Genomic DNA, 23,965 nt, shown 5'->3' with positions numbered 1-23,965 from the left:
ATACTCAAATTGTTTCTTTCTGGCTGCTTGCAGTATTTTCTCCTTGATCTGGGAGCTCTGGAATTTGGCAGACAATATTCCTAGGAGATTTCTTTTTGGGATCTATTTGAGGAGGTGATCGATGGATTCTTTCAATTTCTATTTTGCCCTGTGGCTCTAGAATATCAGGGCAGTTCTCCTTGATAATTTCTTGAAAGATGATATCTAGGCTCTTTTTTTGATCATGGCTTTCAGGTAGTCCTGATAATTTTTAAATTATCTCTCCTGGATCTATTTTCCAGGTCAGTGGTTTATCCAATGAGATATATCACATTGTCTTCCATTTTTTCATTCCTTTGGTTCTGTTTTATAATATCCTGATTTCTCATCAAGTCACTAGCTTCCACTTGCTCCAATCTAATTTTTAAGGTAGTATTTCTTCAGTAGTCCGTTGGACCTCCTTTTCCATTTGGCTAATTCTGCCTTTCAAGGCATTCTTCTCCTCATTGGCTTTTTGGAGCTCTTTTGCCATTTAAGTTAGTCTGTTTTTTAAGGTGTTGTTTCTTCAGTGTATTTTTCAGTATTTTTTGGGTCTCCTTTAGCAAGTCATTGACTTGTTTTTCGTGGTTTTCTCGCATCCTTCTCATTTCTCTTCCCAATTTTTCCTCTACTTCTCTAACTTGCTTTTCCAAATCCTTTATGAGCTCTTCCATTGCTTGGGACCAGTTCATGTTTTTCTAGGAGGCTTCTGTTGTAGGCTCTTTGACTTTATTAACTTCTTCTTGCTGTATGTTTTGGTCTTCTTTGTCACCAAAGAAAGAATCCAAAGTCTGAGACTGAATCTGTGTGCATTTTCACTGCCTGGCCATATTCCCAATCAACTAACTTGACCCTTGAGTTTTTCAGCGGGGTATGACTGCTTGTAGACTAGAGAGTTCTATGTTCCACGTTTGGGGGGGATGCGCCAGCTCTGCCACACCAGTACTACTCCTTCCCCAAGAACCCCCAACCCGGACTGGGCTTAAATCTTCAGCAGGCTGTGCACTCCTGCTCTGATCCGCCACTTAATTCTTCCCACTAGGTGGGCCTGGCGCGGGAAGCAACTGCAGCTGTAGGTGCCGCACCTCTGCTGCCCCCCGGGGCTGGTAGCCGAACCCCGAACTCATTCCACTCCCGCAGCTTTTCCCTACTAACCTTCTCCTGCTGTCTTTGGTGTTTGTGGGTTGAGAGGTCTGGTAACTGCTACAGCTCACTGATTCAGGGGCACTAAGGCATGCTCCGCCCAGCTCCTGGTCTGGTTGGTCCGTGCTGCTCACACTGGGCTCTGCTCCGCTCCGTTCCCAGCTCCCAGCTCCCAGCTCCCAGCTCCGTGTGGGATAGACCTCACCCAGAGACCATCCAGGCTGTCCTGGGCTGGACCCCTGCTTCCCTCTGCTGTTTTTGTGGGTTCTGCAGTTCTAGAATTGGTTCAGAGCCATTTTTATGGGTTTTTGGAGGGACTCGGCAGGGAGCTCAGGCTAGTCTCTGGTTTCCTGCTGCCATCTTGGCTCCGCCCCCCACCATCCTTCATTTTCTAAGATGACCAACAACATCACAGGTGATGTGTTGTCTTATGAGTGAATTGGATTTAAGTAAGGTGGTTACACAAAGTCGTCAGCCTCATTGTCTCCTCCAGAGTCATCAAAGTATGCTGGCAAGACAATAGTCCTCTAAAGAGTGACATTATAATGGTTGGGGAAGGAATTATGGGACTCACTTCACCCTGGAAACTACATTGTGACTTGATAACTATGGGAATTTGCTTAGCCTACTTTGTAGAAATCCTCCTCCTCTGGGTTATCCCTGTGGCTATTGCTCCCAGGCCTCTCTCAGTCCTTTTGTTTCACCATTTTAATGCTAATATTTCCATTAATGTCATTTGTATATCTCAAATGCCAAAACCCCATGAATTCCCTAGCCTATGATTACTCCCTGTGTGATCCTGGGCAGATAACTTCAGCTTTTTCAATTGCAGTTCCCTCCCTTGAAAAATGATAAGATTGGACCTTCAGAAATATCAACTGCAACACTCCCAAGTATGGCCAGAACTAGACCAAAATGTGACTGAGAATTATTTAACAAAATTAATAAAAATACAATAGAACATAGATAATGTCAATATGTAGTTTTCTAAGTCAATATGCTACCCATAGGAATCCTTATGTATGGTTTAGTGCCCCACCTCACCCCTCCCATTTGACACCACCAGACTAGATGAGCTTCGAAGTCCCTGCCAGCTCTAACTCCATCTATACTGTGATGCCCAGTATCAGGGAGGAGACCAGTCACTTTGGTGACTTTGCTTCCTCTTATTGATGCAGTAAGTAGAAGGAGAAAAAAACTTTAGCCTTCTTTTTAAAACTAGCAAGCAGAAAATATTCAGCTATTGAGCACTAACATACAAGTCACAGGAAAATGACTTAAATTAGAAATCATGCCCAGCTAGAGACGGAGGTCAGAACAGACCACCCTGCTTCAGTCAGACTCTGCAGCCTCAATCACCCATTCTCACACCTCCCCATGCTAATCATCTACAGGAATGTCTCAGGCAAAGGCAAACAAGGCTTCTTCCTGCCCCCCCCCAAACAGCTCCCCCTGCTGCTGCATCCATTTTTTCCCCTTGTCATCCACTATCTCCCAAGCTTTTTGATCAAGAATTACCATCCCTCTGGTCATTACTACAGTATCTAGAAAAAGATCTGTTCCCATGAGCCCTTCCCTGCAGGCATCTGTTGTGTGGGCATAAGCCTACACATTTGTCTGTGGGTGAATAACATGCCAGAAAATACAAAGGGACTTAATGTATAGGTGTACAGTAGGGGGTGGGGGATGCCAGCCATTTGAAAATATGGCCCCTGAATCAATTCTGCCCTATCCTATGAAGGCTCCCCATTATGAAGACTTGAGGCTTTAATCCAGATGAGACCCTATAGGAGCTTAATTTTCATATCTTCCCCTCCCCCTTCTTGAGATTTATTACCTTTGGAGGGACGAAGGCCAAGGGGAAGGGGAAAGGGGAGGAGCTACGTGATGGCAAAATAAATGATCTGATTCATGCTCTGGCCTCAGGTCCACCAAGAAATCTGTCCTTAGTTGACAAGATAGATATAGAGAGTTGGTTCTTAGGCCATTAAGGCTCTTGTAAAGTGCCATATCTATGGTATAACCAATTCCAGGTACATGAAACTTGGTGGTTCAAAGTTGGTCAGAATTTGGTAAGAATAAGCCATGGAACTATCATGCATTACTTAGATCATTGAAACAAGTGACATTTGCAATAGACAGGGAGTGCTCATCTCGTCCTAATATGCCCTGGTCAACACAATTCAACTCAAATGTAGGAACAACAGAGGTCTAGTCTGAGAATGACTACCCTATTTTAGCAACTCAGGGTCCCAGGACAGGGGAGTCAGGAAGATCTGAGTTCAAGTCCAGTCTCAAACATTTACTAGCTGTGGGACCTGGGCAAGTCACTTAACCCTGTTTGCCTCAGTTTTCTCATCTTTAAAAGGAGCCTGAGAAGGAAATGGAAAACTATTCCAGTATCTTTGCCAAGAAAACCCCAAAGGAGTCATGAAGAATCAGACATAACTGAAAAAGTATTCTTCTCTCTCTCCCTCTCTCTCTCTCTCTCTCTCTCTCTCTCTCTCTCTCCCTCTCTGTGTGTGTCTCTTTCTCTCTGTTTCTATCTCTGTCTCTCCCTCTCTGTCTCTTTCCTCATCTCTCTGTCTCTGTCTCTGTCCATATATATGTATGTATGTAAACATACATACATGTATATGGTAAAAATTATCTAGTGGGTCAGAACCAGCTTCCTTTGTTGACTAAGTTTAAGACACAAAGACCAAATGTGCAAGGAATTTGCCACCTTTTGGTAGTCCAGAGCTGAGGAGGGCTAGGTGCCAAGCTACTAAAATGGCAGAAGGCCTGGGAATTCACTGGCTCAAGAATATAAAATTGGACCAAGAGTAGAGAGGACAGATGCCATGTCTCATTCTTCATCCTATGTTCTCATCTTCACTGTAACACAACTCTTCCTACCACCATCCCATCTTGCATCAGATGCACTGTGACTTTCAACCTTTTAAGTTTCTATTTTTCAGAGGATATGCCAACAGTCTATCTTGTAGACTTAATTTTCTTTAACAAAAAAAATAAGGAAGACTACACTCATGAGTTATTTAAGGGAAAATGTCCTGGCTCTTATTTTGGTTTTTCATATTAAGTTTCCTGGGCAGATCAGAGGGTGAGAGTTAGGCACACAGAGGACAAACCATAGGTAGTTGCAGTTTATTGTAATAATAATCTCATTTGCCTGCATGTATTCAAGATGATAAATGGCTATTGGAGGCTGATGGCTCAGCACATTACTTGGAATCATTTATCACAACATCTATTCCCAGGCAAATGAGATTATTCTGATGTTACTCCATTTACCAGTGGGGGAGGGGGAGAAGGAATAATTGTCTTCTCTTTTTATACACACATTGCGCTTTTGTGCTCATTGCGTGCAAATAATATCTCTGTATATATATATATATATATATATGTAGATGAATAAATATGGCACATACACATACTCATTTGGTATATATGAATAATCAATATATTTGTATTTGGGGGATGGGGACACTGGATCTGTGATTTTTTCTATAGGGAGCACTCAATAAGGAACCTCTCACCATCCACGCAGATTGACAACAACTGTAGGACCTAGGAAATTTTCATTTTTCTGAGTTGTCCTGGGAGCTGAGAGAGAAATTGATTTGCTCAGACTCGCATAGCCAGCATGAGTCAGAAGTGGGATTTAAATTCAGGACTTATTGACTTCGAGACTAGCTCTCTATCCACTGTGCCACATGTCCTTCTAGTATTTATACGCTGATATATGTACACATAAATGCATGGTTGGCTCAATCAGAAGAAAATGCAGAAATGATTATGAGCCATTAAAAATTAACTGAAAATATAAGAAGTGCTGGATCTGAAGCTAGCAAATTTGGGTTACGGTCTTGGAGGCTCAGCCACAAACTCTTTAGGTGACTTTGTGTGATTTGCGTCATCTCTCTGAGCCAGTTTTAGTGATAATAATAACAGCAGCAGCAGCTAACTTTGATATAGAGCTTCAAAGTGCGCAGATCATTTTACAAATATTATATCATTTTATCCTCACAATAATTGTGGGAAGTAGGTACTATTATTATCCCCATTTTACAGATGAGCAAAGTGAGGCAATATAAGTTACTTGCCCAAGGTCATACACATAGTAAGTTTGTGAAGCAGGATTGGAACTCAAGCTTCATTAGAGTCCTGTGCTCTATCTGCTTGCCACCTAGATGGTGGTGCTGGTGGTGGTGGTGATGGTGGTAGTGGTGGTAATAGTAGTTGTAACAGCTGCAGCAGCAGCAGTAGTAGTTGTTGTATGTTTATTGTTTCCTCATCTTTAAAATGAGGGGGTTCAATTAAATGACCTCTAAGGTTCCTCTGAGTTCTACTTTTATGACCGTTCCTACACTAGCTTATTCATCCCTTTATGACCTCAGTCTTTCCCTAAAAGCCCCCAATTTAACATCCACCATCAAACCCAGGCTTCCAGAAACTCAGTTTCCAAAACTGTTAAGGATTCTCTTAACCAGGAACTCATCTCCTAATCTATTGCTTCTTCTTGACCTTGACCTTGAACTTGAATCATAAAACACTGGCTTATTTATAACTCAGATATAGTTGCATTACTGTAGCTTCAAATTAAGTGCTTTTTAATCCATATATGAATGAGAGGGAGGAGAGGTGGAGAGGTCCTAACCCTATTATAATTACAGATGACTCAGCATAGTGACAGGTTAAAAAAAATCACTTCAGACGCTAAGCAAATTTTGGATTGACCATGTACACTGAGTAAAGGAGACTTGCCAGTTATATCAACCAGATTTCCCACTTTATATTCAGCTGAAAACTTGTCCTAAAATAGGCCATGTCAACACAACACCAAAACAAAGTCCATTCTGTAAAATAGCCAATCCATTTACAAGCAAATGTAAGGTTAAATTTTGTTTCTGTCATCGTGCCATCCACTAGGGATTCAGAATTACCAATTCTACCACTATGAGATAGTAATTATGCTGTAAACAACAGGAAGGGAAAAGCATTTTTTAAGTGCCTACTGTGTGCCAAGCACTTTAATACTTTCCAAGTATTATTTCATTTGATCCTTCAACAACTCTATGAGGTAGGTGAAATTATTATTTTCCCCATTTTACAGTTGAAGAAACTGAGGCAGACAAGTGAAATGACTTACTCAGGGTCACAGAGCTAGGAAGTGCCCTCAGGTCTTCCTGGCTCCAGACCCTGTGCTTCCCAGCTACTATTTAACAGCCAAGTTAACCATGGAGGCAGCTAGGGAATAAAGTGCTGGGCTGGGAGTCAGGAAGATCTGAGTTAAAATCTGACCTCAGACACTTACTGGCTACATGACACTGGGCAAGTCTCTTACCTCTGTTTATGCCAGTTCTTCATTTGTAAAATGAGCTGGAGAAGGAAATGGCAAACCATTTTAGGATCTTTGCCAACAAAACTCCATGGATAGTATTGACATCCTATGGTCCGTGGGGTCATGAAGAATCAGAAGTGACTGAACAGCTCACCTGATTAATTTTTTTTTGACTTTTCAACCAGGCACACAGCTTGGCACAGACCCAGCCAAAACATATTAATTGCATAACATAAATAAATATAATATAATTATTATGTTATGATAAAAATATGAAATATCAATTGTATAATATAAAACTATTAATATTGTTTTGGTTCAATACTTTGTTCTTTTTGGATGAATAAACCTCCTATTATAATAGATGCTTCTAATTATTAGCATATACCACATATTCAGGCTTTTCTGTTCTGGAATATAAATGCATCCCAGAGCATACAAGGTCAGTTTTTACTCAGGATTATTCATAGCCCATGCACCAACATTCCCAACTTGATGTTAACTTTTAAGCAGCTAAAAATGTATTAGGCATTGGACAGATCTTATATTAAACTCTCTGTAGAATCAACAATTTCAGTAACAGTGGAGCAATTCAGAGCTTTAGTCAGATTTCTATTTGGTGTGTTGTAACTTTTTTAATGCCACTTTTGCCCCTCTGGTCACTATCAACCCAGGCTGTCCATTCTGCGGAGCAGGTCCTTTCTTTAGCCAAGTATCAACGCTTCAGAAGCCAGCATTCAGTTATCTGATGAAATGCTGTGAATCATGTCCTGGACAGATGAATACAAAAGCATGGCGTGTGAGCGTAATAGTGTTTGGTGCTCTAAAGCTGAGTCTGGGAAGGAACACGTAAAGACAAGAACAAAAAATATTTTTTTTGGAGTAGGGAGGAAAAGACTAAGTATCCTGGGCCCTGCATTAGCTAGGCCAGTCTAGTAATCCAGGTTCAGGGATTAAAGTAGTAATAAAACCAACTTTACTCATCAAAGGAAATGAAACAAATAGATTTCTAAAGTGAAAAGGATATCAAACATTATTCCCCCCCCCCCTTCCTATATCAACAGTCACCATGGAAACCAATCAAGTAAGTTAGGAATGTAGAAAAGTTTTTTCTCACCTGCAGTAGGAGCTCAGGTACATCTTCCAACTCCAGTTCCCAAGTGTTCAGGCTTGCTATGCCTCCAAGTGCAAGGAACTCGAACTGCCTCCTTCAGTGACTGACCTAGCCAGGGGTTGCCATACCTAACATGCCAGGTAATGGGAAGGTCTGCTAAAGGAAAGAGAGAGGATAAGGAAGATACTGCAGCTAACCATGCTGGAAATGCCACACCCCACTCCTCCTCAGAAGTTGCCTTAAGCCATCCCCACCTCTACCCCTGGTCCAGATGTCCCAGCAGAGGGAGCTCCTACAATGGAGAAGGAGGGGAAGAAGAGGATCAAAGAAAGGATAGGATCACTGCTTAGGGTAGATAGCACAATGGAGAGAAGGCAGAACTTCCCTGCAGCCTCAATGACCAACGTCCATTACTCAGGAAAGGCATTATGTGATTTTATAGAATCATAGCATCATAGAATTATTCGTTATAAAAGAAAACAAGGAGATCCGCTGATCGACCCACTTTTTTACTGACGAGAAAAGTCTTTGGGTAGTCTGAGCCCCAGAATGCTGAAGTGATATAGCCAAGTCCTGAGCCTAGGAAAAACAGGGTGATTTGGCCAAGGGTTTGAGTCTCAGCTCCGTTCCACACGTAGGCTGTCAAGTTGCTTAAACCTTTCTGATAGTTAACTACCCATGTGACCTTGGTCAGTCAATGATCAGTCAGGCAGTCAGAGAACAAGAGCTCTAGGCATGAGGGACAGCCAGTGTAGACACAGAGATGAGAGAGTGTTATCTTTGTAGAATTGCAATAGGCCATCATAGCTGGGTCATATAGACATAAAGAAGGGGGGGGTAGAAGAAGGCTGGAAAGTAAGAAGGGGCCAGGTTAAAATAGCTTTTAAATACCAAACAGAGCCGTTTGCATTTGAGGCTACTAGTCACTTAGCCTCCATGGTCTTAAGTTTCCTAGTCTATAAGATAGACTAGATGACCTTTAAGGTACCTTCCAGCTCTAGACCTATACTTGAAGTCCTAAGCACTTGAAAACAATAATTATGCAAAATACCATACAGACATGGGATAAAATTAGGAATATGTACTTATGTCATCCAATAGAGATCCAGAAATGCCAGTCCTCCCACTCTGAGACGGTCTCCAAGAAACTTGTCCAATCAGACCTCATGGTACCAAAAACCATAAAGGCATGGGCCCACAGAGTGGAGTGAATAGAGACATACACAAGCCTGGGTTACCTTGCCCTTAAAAGCTAGCCTTTAAATAAAAGTCTCTAGAACAGAAATAATCTACTTCCTGAGGCTTGAGAGTTAATGAGTGAAATTTGCAATGAATTTCTTAGTTAAATTCATATATTCATTCAACAAGCATTTATTAAGCATCTACTGCATACATCTGTGCCAAATGCTGGAGAAGATATAAAGCTTTGTCCTATTCAAACCTGATTGAATAGGGCCTGACCTCATGCTTTATAAAGAAGGTTAGAAGTAGTAGTAGTAATGATAGTAGATAGGCAGCAGTAGTGGTAGTAAATAGTAGTACTTGTAGCTATAGTCTTAAGTGATAGTGGTAGCAGAAGTAGTAAATAGTAGTTAGTAGTAATAGTAAGTAGTAGTTAGTACTACTAGTGGTAAGAAGTAGTTGGTAATAGTAGTAAATAGTAAGTGGTAGTAGCAAATAGTAATAGTAGTAGCAACAGTAGTATTAAGTATTAGTAGTAATAATTAGTAGTAGTGGTTGTAGTAAATAGTAGCAATAAGTAGTAATTAGTAGTAGTAGTTAGTAGTAACCATAAGTACTACTACTAAGTAGTAAGTAGTTGTAAATAGTAGTTGTAGTAAGTGCTAGTAGTAGTAGTAATAAGTAGTAGTAATAGTAGTAAGTACTACTATTAGTAGTTAGTAATAGTAAGTAGTAGTTCGTACTACTAGTGGTAAGAAGTAGTAGGTAAAAGTATTAAATAGTAAGTAGTAGTAGCAAATAGTAATAGTAGTAGCAACAGTAGTATTAAGTATTAGTAGTAGTAATTAGTAGTAGAGGTAGTAGTAAATAGTAGCAATAAGTAGTAGTTAGTAGTAGTAGTAGTTAGTAGTAATCATAAATACTACCACTAAGTAAGAAGTAGTTATAAGTAGTAGTCGTAGTAAGTGCTAGTAGTAGTAGTAATAAGTCGTAGTAATAGTAGTAAGTACTACTATTAGTAGTTAGTAGTAATAAGTATTAAGTAGTAGTTGTTGTAGTAGTAATTCTTATGTATATATCATGTTAGGTTGGCAAAGGCCTTTCCTCAAAGTGACCCTGTAAGGCATAAAAGGCAAGTATTATTATCCCCATTTTCAGATGATAAAACCGAGTGATTCACCTGTGATCATACAGCTAGTAAGCATTTTCAGTGTGATTTGTGCCAGGGCCTGCGGCTCTGAGTCTAACATGATATACAATAGTACATGATGATTGCATTATACAGTCCAGTAATGATGAAGATGTGCCATAGAAGGTTTAAGGGGGAAGAGTATTAATCGTGGCTTTAATGGAGGAGGTAGCGTTTGAGTTCAGCTTTTAAAGCCTGGAGAGAAATTCAACAGTAACAGGGCGGGGAAGACTTTTCAGACCTAAGACATGGCATCGGCAAAGGCACGGGTATAGGAGGGCACATCGTATGTTCAGGGGACAGACAGTGAACCAGGGCAGATCACCAAAGGAACCTGAGATGGAGAGCACTGCGGTCTGTCCAGTCTAGGGTAAAAAATGAGAGATCTCATGTCACTCAGTCTAGCTCTGGCTGTGATCCATTCACAGAGCCTAGTAATGGAACACTCCATGGCACAGATGAGCAGTATGATATAGTGGGTAGCAGCATGGTACAAAGGAAAGAGTCTTGTATTTAAAGTCAAAGGACCTGAGTTCAAATCCCAACACTGCTGCTTACTATTTGTATGACTTTGGGCAAACTACCCAACCCCTTTGAGCCTTGGTTTCTTCATCTCTAAAACAAAAAGATTAGACTAGCTGCCCTCTAAGGAGTCTCCTAGCTCCAGATCTGTGTGATCCTATGTTACTGTCTCCACATCTGGATTTTACCATGTGCAGCTTGGGACACATGTTCCTTCAAGAAGCCAGGATGAATGACCCCCATAGTTCTTACTACTCCCTGTTGGGAATCAGGATCTGCCTGTGTGAAAAGTAAAACTTTTTTCGTGTTTTCTTCTTTTTATCCTTTCAGTGAACTTCCACCCAACTCTACCTTGACGTGGGAAGAAGTGTGTCGGCCCTGGGTTGCTGGCTCACGAAAAGTGATGGCTACGCTGAACTGTAATGCCTTGAGACACGTGTATGGGGAGCTTGAGCTAGAAATTAAAAGGAGGCCATAGGCGTAAACCTGCAGAGGAGAAAGTGGAAACAGCTTCTCCATGTCTTGGTTAAGAAATTCTGATGCAAAGATAGGCCAGCTCTTATTTTATCTTAGGTGCTAGCACATTACACATTCCAGAAGGCAAGGTCAAGAAGGAAAGGGGCTGGTATGCATTCGACATCCCCACTGAGAAACTCTCTACCACACATTTCCAAATTCCGCCTCCTCAGTCTGGAGGTGCAAGCAGACAGACTGGAGAGATCTTGAATAATTCGAGCTTCTAAAGTGTTCTGAGCATTCACTTTAATTAAGCTCTAATTAAGCTCTAATAGCTCATCAAACTAAAACTTATCATTTATCATGGCAAACGGCTCAGATTCCATTAATCAGAGGGATTTTCTAACCCAAGTAATTTGCCCGTGACTCGATTTGATTTCAGACAAGATTTCCAGTGCCTAGGGAAGCAAATCTACAAATGAACAGAGAAAGACCCTCCAAAAAGATCCTCACCTAGATCCAAGTTCTTTTTTTGTGCTTTATGCCCATGAATGTCTCTTACCACACCCCCTCCCACAGGTCACAGCTGCATTCTCTATATGGGTTACAGGAGGAGAAGGCCTTCCCAAAAGTCTCAGAAGAAAGGCCTGCCAAATTTCACAGATTTACTGTGTGAAAAAACATGGCCCCATCTTAACAAACTACATTTATGAGGACCGTAATCACCTAAGAGATGAGGAAACAAGGGCACCACTCAGCCCTTTTAAAACAAGACAGCTTTATGGTGCATTTGATAGGAGATGTCAGACTGTGGCCTCATGTACAGGAGCCTTTTAGCTCTTAGAGTTAATGCAGTATGGCTATAAAGTACTAAGACAGGTTTGTGTAGTATGTGGAATCTGTCTCACTACTTTAAACTCACGCTTTGTCTTTGTGTCCTGAATCATTCACCTCCCCAAAAATTCAGGCCCTAGAAATCCCTTAGAGCCAAGTCAATTAGGCCGATGCTGTGGAGGGAGTGCTGAGTTTGGTGGCTGAGCATAGATGGAGAAGGATTGATTTCTACTAAATCTGTCCAGACATCTGTATCTTTCATGTAGCAACCTCAGCTCGTACTGGGGTGCTGAAAACTCAGATTTACTCGGTCTTGCAAATGGCTACTAGCTCTGTGATGCTTTCAGGCAAATGATAAAGAATGTTGCGTTCATTCATTTTATTCCTGGAAGGGAATGGTACAATTGGGCCAGCAGTTATTTGCAATGCTGGTTTATGTTAAAAGTCTACCAGAATGCCCAAGAGAACAGTCTAGATCAGCAGACGATGATTCTTAGCAAAGCTTTATAGCAGGATAGAGAAGGGGGTGGGGGATCATGAAGGATAGAATTGCATGCTCTGGTGCATATGGCCATCATTGGTGGAAAATTGGGCCTTGGATGCCCTTTCCAGGCACCTAGACATAAGTCCTGCAAGAGCATTAATTAATCAATGCCAAGGCTTTTTTAATCACTTTTATTAAGCAGTCTCAAGAGCTTCTACTGAATCTTTTGGTAACCAAGTTTCTAAAAGTTTTTGCTATACTATAAACCAGCTTGTCTTTGTATGCTCTTATTCATTTGCATGTTCTAATTAACCAGAATGTAATGGAAACTTAGAATAAAGTTCATCTGATTACACTTGCATACAGCACAAGGGCTCTTCATTTTATTTCAGATCCAGCAGACCACCAGCTGCTCCTGCCTCAGTCATAGATGTCTGTCTGACGGCAGTCTGCAGTGAATGCAAGCGATTTTAGTGGTAAGAGCCAAAAGACCTAAGTTTGCTTCCTAGCTCTGCCCCTATGTGACTATGGGCATGCCCCATCACCTCTCTGTGTCTCACTTTCTACACTTGTTAAATGAGAGAATTGACCTAGAAAACCTTTGAGGTCTCGTACACATTTAGAAGCTATGATCCTACAAGTCCTCCTTGGGGGATGGGGAGGGGGGTGGGCAGGGAATCTGGAGAGCAGGCCCTTTCCCTTTTCAAGAACATCATAAAGCAAGAGTAGATACTGTTAATCATCATTTCCCTTGTCGGGATCCCAACAACCTCATTTATTAAAAGAGGAAGGCCATATGTTAAGGACAAAGCACAGCAACACTCATCAGAATTAAAAGAGGGGCACAAGAGAAATTTCTCAAAAGTGAGATAATGAACTGGTAAACCACTGCCAACAAAGAAACCGACAAAAGGAACATCAGCAGAAGTCCAAGCCCATTCTCTGGCACCAGTTTGATGCTACTGGCCAAAAGTATAACTAGATATAGTTATAACAAAGGCATAACCAGATTGATGTACTGGCCAAAAGTATAACTAGGATGGGGCTAGAGGACTTTCTCCCAGGGTGCCAAATTTAGAGGACACTTGTGGCATAGAAGCAAAAGGCTTCCCACAACATAGAAACAATTGAGCTTGATGGCCAGTTAGCAAGAATAATTAAAATGAGAAATTATTAAAACGAGATAAGTTCTTTCCCCCTCCCACCCTGCTCTTCCCACCCCTTCAAATGAGGCCTTGGAAAGACCTTAATTTAGAAAGGCGAAGGTCATCCACGGTAGTATACAGTATATCATAAACATTCACAAAAAAGAATTATCGAGCGGGAGAAAAAGGCAATGTGGCCTAGCAAGCAGAGAAGAAGGCTCCAAATCAGGAAGATTTGGCTCCAAGGCCTGCCCCTACCCCTGGTGCATATATACATATAGAACTTTTATGTGTTTTAGGCAACGCTCTAATGTTAAGGCACCAACCTGCACTGGTGGAGGGTAGAGGGACTTCCAATGAAGTCACAGGTCTAATCCCTGTGCCTTGATGAGAAAAATGAAGTTACCTCCCTCTTCAGTCTGTAACTTGGAGCTAACTTTTGCATTGACTTTGGTTCCCTACAACCTTTTGCATTACCAAAGTTTTATGGAAATTGCATCCAAATGATTCTTTTAAAATGGGGAGGCAAAATAGAGCCCTGCAGATCAAATGTAGCCTTTTTGTATGGCCACAGGGCCTGTAGTTTGTCAACCCCTGTTACAAATACCTGGCCAAGGATAAAGGGAACAAAGTATGCACCAAGCCCACTAAATCCCCCCAACACTAATAAGAGTTTAACATTTCAGGGGGAACGAAAGAGTCCAGAAAACCCAGAGTGTATCTGACCTTTGCCATTCTCTGCTCTAGCCCTGGTTGCTAATGCTTGACCTTAGCAGGTAACCCACATTTGTGACAGAACACAAAGACCAGTAGGGCTTTCCCATTTTGTTCTTGGCCATGTTCAGCTCCGTATTGCCACCTCTGACTATCTAATTATCCTGTCATTTAGTAATAACTCACATTTCTTTAGCTCTTTAAAGTTTACGGAAAGCTTCCCTCACCACTACCCTGTGAAGTAACTGGTACTATCTATTGCTATCCAGATTTTACAGATGAGGAAGCAGCCCCCATAAGGGGAAGTAGCATGCCCCAAATCACATAGCTAGCCGGGGGAGAGCCCAGGTCTCCCACTCCCCAACCCTGCATTCTTTCTCCTATACAATACAGTCTCTTGTTGCAATCCTTGCTATTGCTGATTATGCTATATTAGGACAAGTAACATGTTTTGGCTGACTGGAAGAGAAACCCACTTCTGTTAGATAACAGATACATTAGAGCTTTGGAAGACAAATGGGAGGTAACAACACCTTAAAGCTAGAAAGCAAGCTTCTTTTGAGGGTCTACAGATTTCCTAGTCACTCAACCAGGTAGTTTAAGGACAGCCACCATCCACATTGGACATCCACCTGCTTGTTTTATCAACTACTCTTAAGCATCCAGAATAAAGTTGAGAGTAAAGAAAAGCAACTGAGAAGCTACACAGTCCCATTAAAAAGCCAAGGAGAGCCTATCTGCTCTCTGTCGTGTAGCTAGAATTGAGTGGTCTGCTTGACACCAATTTTGTTTTTTTGCCTTCTATATTTATATATTAGACACAGAAGACTGAGTTCATACATTGTTCTCCTGTCTTGGTCATAACCATGAGTTCAATATTTATGGCTCCAATAAAGAAATGTGCCTTATATGTGGATCGTTAAGAAAGAATGCTAGATATTTTCAATAACACCACAATTAACTCTATTGAGCGTGCAATACTGAAAACCCATACAGATCAACAAAATGTTATTATTGACTCAAATTGAAAAATAAGGAGAATGCAATAAAACTTTCTGAGGAAAAGCAACAACAGGCCTTAGCTATATCTTCTCTAGCAAAATGAAACAAACAGTGGAGGCCATTAGCTGCGTAATTGGAGCTGATAGTCCTGGTTTTGAATTTTCTATGTAAAAGAGACCTTATGTGTGCACATTCTTGCCTCTGCCTGGTTACTGGCCTTGTGTCATCTACTACATGAAGGATGTATGATTTCATCAGCGTAGAAAAATCCCATTTTGAGAACTCCTTTTCAGCAATAAAGTTCCAAACCTATTTATAATTTAGTAGAGAATTACTGTACAAGATAATTTCCTGAAGCTCAGAGCAATTAAGAATCACACCATCTACTATTATACTATAAGAAATGATGAGCAGGATGCTCTCAGAAAAACCTGGGAAGACTTACATGAACTGATGCAAAGTAAAGTTGACAGAACAGGAAAACCTTGTAAATAGTAACATGCTATGAACAACTGTGAATGACTTAGCTCTTCTCAGCAATACAATGATCTGAGACAATTCCAAAGGACTCATGATGGAAAATGCTATCCACTTTCAGAGAAAGAACTGGTGGAGTCTGAATGCAGATTGAAGCATACTATTTTTTACTTTATTTTTCTTGAGGGTTTTTTGGTCTGTGTTTTCTTTCACAACATGACTAATATGGAAATATATTTTACATGACTGCAAACATATAACCTATATTAAATTGATTGCCTTCTTAAGGTGTGGGGAGGGAGAGAATTTGGAACTCAAAATTTTTTTGAAAGTATGTTAAAGAGGCAGCTAGGTGGCACAGTGGATCCACACTGGCCCTGGAGTCAGGAGGACTTGAGTCAAATCTGGCCTCAGACACTAGATGTGTGAACCTGGGTAAGTCACTTAACCCCAATTGCCTCCCCAAAAAATCCATAAACAAACAAAAAGAATATTAAAAATTGTTTCTACATGTAGTTGGAAAAAAATTAACAAACAAAAGAATATGTTATCATTCCAGAGTTGGAAGGGAACTCATAGGCTATCCAATGCAATCACCTCATTTTTTTTAGATGAGATATTGACTCAAAGGAGTCAAGTGACTTGCCCAGGGTCTCACAGCTAATTGATATTGGTGGCAGAAACCCAGGTCTTTTTCAACTACGAACACAGAAATCTATCTACTATGATATTCTATCTCTTGTGTCATCTACTAGGTATTTTAATTTCAGGAATTCCTCTGTCCAAAAGACAAGGACAAGGAATACCTTTATAATTCTACCCAGGGCTTAGTGACTTTTTAGTACTGAATAAATGTTAAATAAAAATCAATTATCAAGGACTTACTGCATTTGCATCTTGAAAAGACACAGATCAGACATTCAGATATCCAACAGAATGATATGTTGATCATTATTGTTATTAAAATTTATTGAGCACTGACAGCAGGCTCAGCCCCATACTGAATTTAGAGAAGGAAGGCACGGTGCCAAGCCAAGTCAAATTAAAGATTGGTACTGGAACCACCGGGCATTCCAAGATGAGGCCACAGTCTCCTGCAAACCCAAGTTTTTGGTCCCATATTTTTTTTCTGTGTTGGCTCAAGAAGTTCTCTTTTTCACACCTGACTTTTATTAGTTTCTTAAGTCCTTCTCCTGCTTAACTGAAGACACTGGGCTGTAGAGATCTATTTCTTGGCAGAATATTATCCCTCTAGATCCACACCTTCATTGTCCAATTGATGGCCTGGTTATTAGAAGACTGTGGGGCAGCAGCTAGTTAGTGCAGCAGATAGAGCACTAGCCCTGAGTTTAAATCTGACCTCGGATACTTACTAGCTATGTGACCTTGGGCAAGTCACTTAACCTAAATTGCCTCCCCCCCAAAAAAAAAAAGACTATGAATTAATGCAAAGAGTCCTGGATAGAAATTTAAGAGACCTAGGCTCCAGCTCTGCAACTATATTATCTCAAACAACTTCTTTCCCTTTTTAGTTTTTTCATCCGTAAATTGAAAGGGTTGTACTACATAATCTCTATGGTTTTTCTAGTTCTATTGATATAAGAAGGAAGGAAGAAAATAAGCCTCTATTAAATATGTACTATGTGCTAGGAACTGTACTAAGTGCTTCACAGGGATTATCTCATTTAATACTCACAACAGCCCTGGAAAATAGGTGCTCTCGTTTTGATCATTTTAGAGTTGAGGAAACCGAGGCAGACAGAAATGAAGTGGCTTGCCCAGGGCCACACAACTACTAAGCATCTGAGGCTGGATTGAACTCAGGTCTTCTTGACTTTGGGTATAGTGCTCTATCCACTGTGCCACCCAGCTACCTCTATTACTTTATTATTCACCACCTTTCAATGCAGAGCTCTCCAACTAGACAATGTCTTGGGGCGGGGGGGGGGAGGTGTGGAAAGGGGAAGGGGAGACATACCTTCCTCAAGGCCACAAGGGAGGCAGTGTTTAGAAAAAAGTACTGGGGCAATGATAACCTCTGCCACCAAAGTTTGAATCATTTCAATCAGGATTCATTCATTCATTCAGGAAAAATGCAAGTGCCTACTCTATGCAATGCACAGTTTGGAGAACTTAGAGAGAGAACAGGCCAAGGAAAATCATAAATGGCACAAAGCCAAAATACAAAGCAAGTCTATATGGAACGACAGATCTAGATGGGATGACCAGAAAGCCAGTAACAGCGCACATTCTTTGAGCTAGCAATACCGCTTCTAGGTCTATACACCAAAGCGATCAAAGAAAAATAAAGAGACACTATGTATAAAAACATCTATAGCAGCTCTTTTTGTGACAGCGAAGAATTAGAAACTGACAGGATACCCATCAATTAAGGAATGACTAAACAAGTTACGCTATATGAACATGATGGAATGCTATTGTGTTGTAAAACATGATGAAGTGAGGGTTTCAGAAAAACCTGGGAAGATATATGAAATGATGCAAAATGAAGTGAGGAGAATTAGGAGAAAAATCTACCCGCTAACAGCATTATCATAAATATAATCAACTGCAAAAGATTTAGCAATTATGAACAATATGATGACCCACCAAACTCCAAATGACTCGTGATGTAAAATTTTATCCATCTTTAGATAGGTGGACTCAGAGTACAAATTGAAGCTTTTTTTTGCTTTATTTTTCTGGCAACCTCTTACCCGCAAACATGGCTAGTCCAAAAATATGTTTTGCCTGACTTCATATGTATAATGGATATCATATTTCTTGTCTTCTCAATCGATGGGGGAGGGGTGGAAGGAGGGATAGAATTTGGAACTGAGAATAAAAGTAAAATTTATAAGTATAAAAGAAAGCCAGTAAGAGTAACCAGGAATTATTCAGGAACTGCACACAGAAACAAAAGTCTACAATAAGAGAGCAACCAAGCACAGTGAGTGTTCCTATGTGACTACCTTTTATGGAAAGACTGGGTAGGCTAACCACCATGCTCCCCATCTTCAAAGGCAACAACTGATAGCTATGGCAGTCAGGGATGGGGCAATTGACTACCTTTGAGAAAAAAGTTTCAGTAGAATGGTTGACAAAGAAGACAATTTGCAAAGGGTTGAGGAATAAGAGAGAAGTAAAGACCTAGAGTCAGCAAGACTAAGTGGCTCCTTCTAGAATTACCACAGTGAAAGAAGAGATTGGCTGGTAGCTTGAGTGGTGCACCAGGACAGGTTTATCATTTTTGGTTGTTTTAGGACTGGGGAAATGTAAGTGTGTTTATGCATAGGAGAAAGGTTTAAAATAGAGAGTCTAAAGCTGTAAGAGGGAAAATGGAAAATAGATGGTGGGGTATGAGAAGGAATTAAATCAAAGACAGTGGTTGATAGGGCAGGAAGAGGTCACAAGATCATAGATGTAGAGTTGGAAGTGACCTCAGAGGTCACTAAGTTCAATCCCCTTCATTTAGCAGATGAGGATAGCCAGAGATTAAGGGGCTGGTTCAGCGTCCACAACTAGTAAATGGTGAAGGCGGGAGCCAAACCCCAATCTTCCTGTCAAGTCCAAAGCCGTATCCATTGTACCATGCTTACCTACATAATAAGAATAGGAAGGAAGGAGGAGTGAGGATGGATAAAAATACAGAAACATTTTAAGATGAGGAGGATGGGAACTAAGGATGCTCCCATTCTGTCATTTTCCCATCTGGAAAACCAGATAACTACAGCATGGGTTCTTTAACAGTCCTTATGGGAACAAAGGGAAAACTAATGCCCTTCGAGCATTAGCCCAGATGAATAACTTGGACCGAGCTTTAAGAGACCATAGCTTTCCATAGCAACTTTCACTTGCTATGATTTCCTTAGCAATCTCTATATAAATTTAGATAATTTGGTTGATTGTCACTGTGATTTGCTTTGCTACAAACAGAAGAGTTTTTAAGGACTTCAGGGCAGCCTATTTAAACAACTCTTTTTGTCTTGTAAATTAAGGAGTGATTCTTAAAGAGTGCTGGTATAGGTGACTTCTCCATACAGAAGTCTGGCCACTTTATGGTAAAGGACTCTTATTCACTTACCACCATCATCCTGACTATCACCATTACCTGGGACTTTTCATTAGTCTTCATATATCAAATCCCCATTTCCTGACTATCTAGTAGCCTTCAGTGCTAATCTGAGCACCAAGGACTATTAGGTAGCAAAGGATTCTGGGCCAGGATAATTTCTCCTGCAGCCCTTAGCCCCATCAGCTATCTATGCCAGTATGGGTATCAGTGTGGGTCTGAATGTGTTTAGTGCAAGGGAGTTTAGATGAAAAGCAATAGCTCACACAGAGATGGCTTTAATAAACCTTATTGCTACTCACAAGGGAAGGAGGAGAATAGCTATTATGAGGAACAGTCTCAAAGTATAGCCTCTGTGCTGGCAGTGAATAGTGTGAGAGAGGGAGGGGTATCCATTCCCTGGTCAAAGGCTGGAGCCCCTTAGGGCTCACACTGCTATATCATTTCAGACAAAGAGTCAGCAGAATACCAGCGAAAGACTGCCCACAGTCCACAGGACCAATAAAGTGGGAGTATTTTCTAAATTATGGCAGTTAGATGGCACAGTAGATAGAGCACTCATCTTGGAATCAGAAATACTCATGTTCATGAGTTCAAATCTAGCCTCAGACACTTAACCATGTGATCCTGGGCAAGTCACTTACCCTCTTTGTCTCAGTTTCCTCATCTATAAAATGAACTAGGAAAGGGACTGGAAAACCATTCTACTATTTTTGCCAAGAATACCCCAAAATGGGGTCACAAAGAGCAAAACACAACTGAAATGACTGAACAACATTTGCTTAATTGCATAATAGTCAGTAAGCTTTTATTTCTATGTGCCAGCCTGGAGATACAAAGGAAAGCAAAAGATAGCTCTTGCCTTTAAGGAACTCACAATCTAATTTAAGAAGTAACAAGCAAACAAATATGTGTATAAATGTGTGTATATGTATATGTATGTGTGCATGTATATGTATGTGTATATGTATATGTGTGTGTGCGTATAGATGTATGATAAATAAGAAATAATTAACAGAGGGAGGGCACCAGGATTAAGAGGGATTGCAAAAGGCTTCCTGTGAAAGGTGAGATTTTAGCTAGGACTGGAAGGAAACCAGAGAAGCCAGGAGGCAGGGATGAGGAGAGAGAAAATTCCAGGCATGGGGGACAGCTAGTGAAAATGTCAGGTGATGGAATGTGTTATATGAGGAACAGCAAAGAGGCCTGTGTCACTGGATCAAAGATCATGTGCAAGTATATATGGTGTAAGAAGACTGGAAATGTATGGGGGGAAAGAAATGGGGCCATAGGTTAGACAGGGCTTTGAGGGGGCGGAGCCAAGATGGTGGCTGGAAAGCAGGGACTTGCATGAGCTCCCTGTCACGTCCCTCCAAAAATCTATAAAAAATGGCTCTGAACAAATTCTAGAACTTCAAAATAGCAGAGGAAAGCAGAATTCCAGCCCAGGACAGCCTGGATGTTCGCTGGATGAGGTCTATTGCTCACGGAGCTGGGAGCGGAGGGGAGCAGAGCCCAGCGTGAGTGGCAGAAGGACCGACCAGACCAGGAGCTAGGAGGAACAGACCCTAGCACCCTGAATCAGTGAGTTGTGGCAGTTACCAGACTTCTCAACCCACAAACACTAAAGACAACAGAGAAGATTAGTGGGAAAAGCTATGGGGAGTGAAAGGAGTTCCCTGTTTGGCCACCACCCTGGAGGCAGCGGAGGTGGTGCAGCTGCAGAACTACAACTGCAGTTGCTTCTGGCCCCAGGCCCACCTGGTGGGAGGAATTAAGTGACAGATCAGAGCAGGAGTGCAGAGCCTGCCTAAGATCTGAGTCAGGTCCGGGTTGGCAGTTCTTGGGGAAGGAGGAGTGCTGGTGTGGCAGAGCTGGCTGTATAGAAAAAACTCTGAAAACAACAGTGCATCCCCTCAAGCTTGGAACAAAGTACTCTTTACTCTACAAGCAGTCATACCCTGCTGAAAAACTGAAGGGTCAACTAAGTTGTCTGGGAACATGGCCAGGCAGCGAAAACGCAACCAGATTCAGTCTCAGACTTTGGAATCTTTCTTTGGTGACAAAGAAGACCAAAACATACAGCAAGAAGAAGTCAACAAAGTCAAAGAGCCTACATCAAAAGCCTCCAAGAAAAACATGAACTGGTCTCAGGCCATGGAAGAGCTCAAAAAGGATTTGGAAAAGCAAGTTAGAGAAGTAGAGGAAAAATTGGGAAGAGAAATGAGAAGGATGTGGAAAAAACCATGAAAAACAAGTCAATGACTTGCTAAAGGAGACCCCAAACAATACTGAAGAAAACAACACCTTAAAAATAGACTAACTCAAATGGCAAAAGAGCTCCAAAAAGCCAATGAGGAGAAGGATGCCTTGAAAGGCAGAATTAGCCAAATGGAAAAGGAGGTCTAAAAACCACAGAAGAAAATATTACCTTAAAAATTAGATTGGAGCAAGTGGAAACTAATGACTTTATGAGAAATCAAGATATTATAAAACAGAACCAAAGAAATGAAAAAATGGAAGACAATGTGAAATATCTCATTGGAAAAACCACTGACCTGGAGAATAGACCCAGGAGAGATAATTTAAAAATTATTAAACTACCTGAAAGCCATGATCAAAAAAAGAGCCTAGACATCATCTTTCAAGAAATTATCAAGGAGAACTGCCCTGATATTCTAGAGCCAGAGAGTAAAATAGAAATTGAAAGAATCCACCGATCACCTCCTGAAAAAGATCCCCAAAAGAAAACTCCTAGGAATACTGTTGCCAAATTCCAGAGCTCCCAGATCAAGGAGAAAATACTGCAAGCAGCCAGAAAGAAGCAATTTGAGTATTGTGGAAACACAATCAGAATAATACAAGATCTAGCAGCTTCTACATTAAGGGATCGAAGCGCTTGGAATATGAAATTCTGGAGGTCAATGGAGCTGGGATTAAAGCCAAGAATTCCCTACCCAGCAAAACTGAGTATCATGCTCCAAGGCAAAATATGGATTTTCAATAAAATGGAGGACTTTCAAGCTTTCTCAGTGAAAAGACCAGAGCTGAATAGAAAATGTGACTTTCAAACACAAGAATCAAGAGAAGCATGAAAAGGTAAACAAGAAGAAGAAATCACAAGGGACTTACTAAAGTTGAACTGTTTTGTTTACATTCCTACATGGAAAGATGATGTGTATGATTCGTGAGACCTCAGTATTAGGGTAGCTGAAGGGAATATGCATATAGATAGATAGATAGATAGATAGAGAGATATACATGTGTGTGTATGTATGTATATGTGTATGTGTATATATATGTATGTGTATGTATGTATATATATATACATATATATATATATAGACAGAGGGAACAGGGTGAGTTGAATATGAAGGGATGATATCTAAAAAAATAAAATCAAATTAAGGGATGAGAGGGGAATATATGGAGAGAGGGAGAAAGGGAGAGAGAGAATGGGGTAAATTATCTCACATAAAAGTGGCAAGATAAAGCAATTCTGTAGGAAGGGAAGAGGGAGCAGGTGAGGGGGAATGAGTGAATCTTGCTCTCATCAGATTTGACCTGAGGAGGGAATACCATACACACTCAGTTGGGTATCTTACCCCATAAGAAAGAAGGAGGAAGAAGATAAAAATTGGGGATGATAGAAGGGAGGGCAGATAAGGGGAGGAGGTAATCAAAAGCAAATGCTTTCGAAAAGGGACAGGGTCAAGGGAGAAAATTCAATAAAGGGGGATAGGTTAGGAAGGAGCAAAATATAGTTAGTCTTTCACAACATGAGTATTGTGGAAGGGTTCTACATAATGATATGCATGTGGCCTATGTTGAATTGAAAGGTCGATTGGGAGGGAAGAGGGGAAAAAATTTGAAACTCAAAGTTTTAAAAACAGATGTTCAAAAACAAAAAAAAAAGTTTTTGCATGCAACTAGGAAATAAGATGCACAGGCAATGGGGTGCAGAAATTTATCTTGCCCTACAAGAAAGTAAGGGAAAAGGGGATGGTGGGGGAGTGGGGTGACAGAAGGGAGGGCTGACCGGGGCAAGGGACAACCAGAATATACACCATCTTGGAGTGGGTGGGAGGGTAGAAATGGGGAGAAAATTCATAATTCGAACTCATGTCAAAATCAATGCTGAAAACTAAATATATTAAATAAACTAAATAAAAAACAAACAAAAAAAATAAATCCACCTGATCATTGTATGTAATAATGAAAAAAAGGAATGTGTTTTCCTACTTAATACTGTATGTGCATCAGTGGAAG

General features: G+C 40.8%; 1 protein-coding gene across 1 annotated transcript in view; it reads left to right on the top strand.

Annotated features, from left to right (window-relative positions):
• The window catches only part of F13A1 (coagulation factor XIII A chain), a 198,692-nt gene extending 186,045 nt beyond the window's left edge, over positions 1-12,647 (top strand). The window contains exon 15 of the mRNA XM_036766459.1: positions 10,843-12,647. Within this exon, the coding sequence (XP_036622354.1) occupies positions 10,843-10,990 (148 nt within the window). The 3' untranslated portion in view covers positions 10,991-12,647. The remainder of the gene's footprint in view (positions 1-10,842) is intronic.
• Positions 12,648-23,965: the final 11,318 nt, after the last annotated feature.

This window comes from Trichosurus vulpecula, chromosome 1 (assembly GCF_011100635.1).
Source record: "Trichosurus vulpecula isolate mTriVul1 chromosome 1, mTriVul1.pri, whole genome shotgun sequence".
In the NCBI taxonomy this organism is placed as follows: domain Eukaryota; kingdom Metazoa; phylum Chordata; class Mammalia; order Diprotodontia; family Phalangeridae; genus Trichosurus; species Trichosurus vulpecula.
The sequence above is the reverse complement of the archived record's forward strand: the minus strand, read 5'-3'. Positions and strand labels throughout refer to the sequence as shown.